Source organism: Ctenocephalides felis, unplaced genomic scaffold (assembly GCF_003426905.1).
Source record: "Ctenocephalides felis isolate EL2017-DRISC unplaced genomic scaffold, ASM342690v1 CF-g0.4_SCAFFOLD_00199, whole genome shotgun sequence".
NCBI lineage: Eukaryota > Metazoa > Arthropoda > Insecta > Siphonaptera > Pulicidae > Ctenocephalides > Ctenocephalides felis.
The window spans coordinates 1-6,669 of NW_020536353.1; the positions used below are offsets into that span (position 1 = coordinate 1).

General features: G+C 27.4%; 1 protein-coding gene across 1 annotated transcript; it reads right to left on the bottom strand.

The window, feature by feature from the left end:
* Positions 1–4,516: 4,516 nt before the first annotated feature.
* Positions 4,517–6,103, bottom strand: LOC113383511 (regulating synaptic membrane exocytosis protein 3-like; the record flags this gene model as incomplete). Its single annotated transcript, XM_026621806.1, has 4 exons — positions 4,517–4,583; positions 5,088–5,216; positions 5,623–5,820; positions 5,947–6,103. Coding segments are annotated over 4 exons (502 nt in total), but the record flags the coding sequence as incomplete, so codon positions are not given.
* Positions 6,104–6,669: the final 566 nt, after the last annotated feature.

The following is a 6,669-nucleotide window of genomic DNA, read 5'->3' on the forward strand; positions in this document are numbered from 1 at the left end:
GCATCCGAGTGGAAAGGGTTAAAAATCAAATATAAAAGTTTGACAAATTTTTATGCAAATATTTTCTAGTAGTTCAAATATAAACTAGCTGTAAGTGGAATTCTGTCTTGAGGCATTTATGGCATCGTGCCTTAAGGCAAATTGCTGGAACTTCCCGTACCGAAATGTTCGAGGAATACTGAATGTTTTCAAATAGATTATTATAAATATTGTAACATTGTCTAATATTTATGAGAATTATATAAACTGAATTGCAGAGTTGAAAATATTTGTAAAGTATATTAGAACTATAGCCAGAATTAAAAATAAAATCTGAAATATTTTGATAAAACTAAAAAAAAAAAAAAAAAAAAAAAAAAAAAAAATTGAACAAAATTTTTTTTTTCCAAAATCAATTATTTTGTTAAGACAAGCAGAAAGTTCTTTGAATCATTTAAATCGGACGCTTAGTTCTCTCAAAAACTGCCATTTTTTACATATTTAGCTCCATATCTTCGAATGGCTGGGCCTGCCTTTGCCAAAAAACTAATAAGCACTTCTCCCAATCATTACTAATTGAATGCTTTTTAGATCATTCAAATCAGATACTCCGTTCTCTCAAAAATTCGATTTCTATTTTCTGCACTCTTTGCTCCGTATCTCCGAAACGGCTGGACCTGCCTTTGCCAAAAACTAATCAGCTCTTTTCCCTATCAATAGGAATCGAATGTTTTTTGAACCATTCAAATCGGTTGATCCGTGCGCCCTAAAACGTGACTGGAAATTTGTATCCATACATACATACACACACACACACACACACACACACACACACACACACACACACACATCCATTTTTTCTGAGGTATGCCAAAACGTTCAAAAACCTTCAAAACGTCGAGAAATGTTAAAATTTTCAATTCCGATTTTCGGCCCATTACAATAACTTACCCTACGGGAAGTTAAAAATTGACAAAATTTTATATTACGTATATAACAACAAACTATAATATTTTTGGTCTTTATAAAACTTTGAAACAAAATATTTACATTATAAGCGATATGACAAGTTGATGTTAAATGTTAATAATATTTTATAATGTAATGTTATATAATATTTTATAAAATTAATTAAATTATTAGCAAATTTTAAAAATATGGTAAAAATAGTATTTATAGTTACGACGTAAATAAATTTTAGTATTTTTATTTAAAGTAATTTAAGAAATATTACTTTTCTGAAGTTAAAAAATGTTGAAACATTAAATTTTGTATTTAGTGAATAACAAAAAGTTATGAATTATTATTGTGATTTAAAAAAGGGTTTAATTTATGATAGAAAATTAAATTTTATTGCCCCTGATCATTTATATAACAAATAGTTACGGCTTACTGATATGTTAGCTAAATCTGCTTTGAATCACATTTGAATAATTTAATTAAATCAAGCAATGAAGTTTGCATAAAAATCTCTAATATCAATGAATAAGTTCGTAATGTAATTATTCAGATTTATGGATCATTAATATGTTTATTAAAGTTATAAATATTTCAATTCACGAATTCAGTTTGAGAAATTTGAGATTAAACAATAATGCCTTCATTCAGATTTCTCATGCGCACGCTCACAGATTTTCATTGATAAATAATTATTTATTTTATAATTATAAATAGCTATCTAGAGTATAAGAATTGTATTTATGTTTCCAAAATTATATATCCTACATTTATAAATATATCTATAAATTTTCATTGTGTTCGAAATGGCAAGCGTGATGATTGATTTATTATTGGCATGATAAACGCAAAAATAAAATTACTAGTAATAGATAAATTGTTTAGAAACGACATATAGTAATGTACTACTTTACATTCATATTAAATTTGTAAATAAATAAAATAAATAAAATTACAATTAAAAATTCAGTCTCAACATTCTAGTATTATTTAGTTCCGTTTAGACAAAGAATTGCTAAGAAAAATTAGTTTTTTAATATGTAACATTACCACAAAACTAAAATGTTATATTAATTTTAGCATTTGTCTATAAAATACTTATTTATAAAAAAATATCTTTGCATAATTAATTTTGATTAATTTCAGCATCTGCCAACTAAGCACTTGCTATTTTGGTAAAAAAGCTTGAACTTTGCTCGCAGAATTAATTATAAATCAAAATAAACGTTTAATTTTGATCAAAAGCTCTTCTATATAAAATACAAATTAGTTATTTTAAATATGAAAAATTATATGGTTTTATTATACTATTTAAATTATTCTAAATTCTCGACTAAATTATTCAGATTTCAAACAAGAATATGAAGTAGCACATACCGTACGTCGATCCCTAATTATAAATTAAAAACTAAACAGTTTCATCATAGACAAATCATGAATACTATGTAAAAATACATGTACCTTTATACCAAATTATTAAAAACGCATTAGTTAATCATTTTCTCAATAAAAAGTCTGAAATATGAATATCGGATGGACCATATAATATGCGTAAGATAACACTGCACGTAAATTTATGTATTTATACATTTAACCACATGAGTTTTTGTATCACACAATTAATATGATGTAAAAAAGCATTTTTACATATTATTTACACTTTGTAACCATATTATATATTAAATATATATCAATTCCAATAAAGCATTATCTTCGAAGTGATTTTTATATTATAGATTTTTGTCAACAACAATCATAAATAGATATGCGTGATAGCGTTAGTTTATGCATATGATTTAAATAAATTATATAAAACTTTAAAAGCAAACTTTTTTTTAAATCAGTACTTTTTTTCAGGTTACTTCATCATCTATCAGCCACGCAGCATTATGACCCGGGCGTCTTTTAGCGCCCGGGTCATGCGCCATGTTATGCTTTCAAGATGCAAGCACCGAGTGGTAAATACTTAGGCATTAATTGTAATAGAGGTTTTATTTTGAAATATAGTTGCACCATTTTTCCTTGTATAAAATTATAGGGTTATGAAATTTGAAAACTTATTAAAATAGTGTAAGCAAATAAAAAAAAATCGATGGTCAATATTTGGGTAATGAGAAATATGAGATAAATTGAATCAAATCATAACTATACGAAGACTAAAGATGTTTGAACTTATTTTACAAAAAGATGTAGAACTTTTTTGCATATTTATTGCATATCTTTTAAACTCTGATCCCCATTACAATAAGCCCTGTTCTGCCAAAAAATAAAAAACACAGAAAAATATTAAATTTATGATAATTTGCATATGAATCCTTTTGCTTATAAGGATTTGATCGTATGCGGTATAGTCAAATATATTCGTACTAAATATTGAAAATGTTTGGTCGACGCTTTTGGCTCTTGATATAAAATATTAGTAGATAAAATCCATATTGATATCAAAAAATTGAAAATATAATGAATATAATAGTTAAGATATGAAATAAGACTGCTTCATATATCTTAAAGATACTTGATAAATAATAAAAAATAGTAAAACTGGTAAAAACTTTTTATACATCAGTATTCAAAATATATTCTATAAAATATAATTTACTATAAAATAATATTCTAGTAATGATTTAAATATTGATTATATAAACAAAAAAGTTTTGAAATGTATCTATCCAATTATTAAAAAAGAAAACTTAGTAGTATTTAAAAAAATGTAATAAGCCAATTATATATTTTGGGTACCAGTTTGACTCTGCTTTAGTGGAGAAGGGATAAACTAGGACATGAAACGTATGGAGGACTAAATAAACACTAATTAGTTTTATGAGCAATTTGAATCATTTTCGGATAAAAAAAATATTATCAATATATCGTATCAAGAGCCAAAACTCATCGGTTTGCAATTATACAAAAAAATCCCTGAACGTGAATGAAACTTTCATATAAAAAACAATGAACATGAAGGTGTTAACAACATATGACATGAAAATATGAGTAGCCGAACCCTGGTATTAATAACGACACATAACAATAACATTTGAAAATAAATGACTTAAAATTATCGAATAATACTTACAATTAATCCAGTTATAATCACACACATTTCATAAATATATATCATTTACAATTCATTTAAATATAATTTCATATTTTTCAGTATGGAAGGCTTCTTAGTTTGTAATAAAACTGCATATTAAATCAAATTTTGGAAAGCTCGCAATAGCTTTTCATAAATTTTTAATATTAGTCGTTTATAATTTCAAGGTCAATATAATCGATTGTATATGCATATACATATACTTATATACGCTTTATTTTCAATATACATGCATATATACACGTATATTTACTTATTTATATATACAAGTAAGTTTATATATTTTTTTCAAATATTCAATAGTTTTCAAATTTATACATTTTATATAATAGTTTTGTTTAAATCTTAGGTAAAATTGAGATCATTTAAAAGTTCGACCTATATAATACAATTTGCAAAATCTTTTTTTAAGTCTCTTTAAATGTTAAATATTTTAATTTTTTTTATTTACACCATCTTAATTAACAGTTATCACACTAGAGTCATCGCGGATCGGGAACGGGATTTTCATAAACTTTTCTTTATGTTATGACGGTCACTCAACAAAATGGTACTGTAAGAGAAATATAAAATATTAATTTAAAGCCTGAATTAAACGATACTTGTCTTAGTTACCACAAAATTTAATTAACAAAAAAACTTGTTTTCGATAGAATCGTGAAAAATGAATTTTCTTTAGCAAGGCAGAGATTTCAAGTTCAATCATTTTATAACTGCATAATGAACGTTCAGTATCAGGTTGGCAACTAAGTAAGTGCGGATTTTTGTTAGAAAATCAAAAACATCTTTTTCATGGCACTCAATGATCCTATTCTGAAATGCCAACCGAATGACTTTTTGCCAACTTTCAGGCATCATCATTATCCCTCCATCACAAAACTTCTTCTGGCATTTATTAGCAAAAACTGAACTTGGTATAATTTGATCAAAACTAAAAATATGATGTATGATCAAGACCAAATGGTGGATGTGGCAAAACTTCCCATTTCTAATCAAGCTCCAATAATTTTAGCCGAGTGGCCAAAGATATGTATAGTAAATAAAATAATCAACTTACCAAGGACGAAGTGCCAAATAATCTGTACCATCCGATGACAATATTGGACAAATTCAGATCATCGAGAAGAATCTGAGCGACACCCATAAAATCACGTTTGTTTCTGCTGTGATCACCCCAAACTGTGACCTATAAAAATGAAAAATTAATAAGAATTTAGAAAATTATACGAAATAAATAAAGTTTGGTTCAAGATAATATTGTGATCTGATAATTAATTCTTTCTAGTTTGATTACTAGATTTGTCTAAACCTACTATGGTATGGTATATTATTGAATAAATCAAAATATCAATTGAAATACATTAATATAGACCATATAGACAAACAAGTAGACCAAGCAAATTGCACAAACTTCTTTTCCTGGATCTAGACAACTACAAATCAATTAATGAAATTACATATTGCCATATTCAGTGCAGTGTTAGCTCTGTCATAAAAATTTGGTAGTTCATCTCCAATTACATAATTCACTACTAATAAAATATTATTATGCAGATTTGAAATTTTTGCAGATTTGAAATAAGATTTTTTACCTGCATGATGCTTCCTTGCAGACCTTTCCGAAAAGTGAGATGTTGCTGGAAAAGCGGATCGAGAGTACGTCGAGCATGTCCTGTTTTTCCTTTATCTAAAACTCGTTTTCCATTCACAATAAATACTTTGACAAAAGGCAACGGTAAAATTGCTGTATGCGATATGTTCAGTAAGTCGCGGGCTCGTATCACCTCCACCTGGATAAAAAATAGAATTAGAATAATAAAAAAATTTTAATAACTTCTAAATACCTTAAATAAATTTTTAAATAGAAACAGTAGAAATATCTTTTTTTTGTCCTAGAAAATATTACAATTTTTTACCTCAAGACATCCCTTCTGGAAACACAGCGAGAGTTGTATGTCCCCATAGATTGGTGATCCCAGAACCTGCCTTCCGACCAGTTGACCAGGACCCAAGCCTCCGATGAAGTCTGCGAGCTGGTTGCTTTCCGCCGCCAATCTGAACGAAGGTGACCACCTGAGTACACGGCCAACGTGATGGTGTGGTGCAAGATGAGAGATGAACAGATGCCATGAGGTGCAAATGGAAAAGTTTATGATGTTAGGAAAATGTTATAGTTACTAAAATTTAGGTAAACATTGAAGTGATACTAGATAAATATCTTGAACTTCTTAAATTGAATTACTTCAATAAGTTGAAATTAGGAGAATGGCTTAACTGATTCTAATAAAGTTCATGATTGATAAGTTTGATGGAATCAATGGTGTGATCTTGATTTCAATAAAAACATATTAACTAAATCTGCTTAAATATCCCAGTAAACACCATGTGATTTGAGCGGTGGTAGCAATCTGAAATCCACAAGCGTGCCTTCAGCACTGTGACGCCAATGTGGAATCTATGTGGATTTCAGATCACGACCGCCGCTTCGTGTTTACTGGCATGTTTAATTTTTTAAGTATATTATAAAACCAAATCAAATTCAATAAATCGATTTAAGAACGATAAATATAAACAAATTCATATTATATTTTCAAAAAATATTGAAAAAAGATTTAGTACCTTAAAGATATAGTTGATTT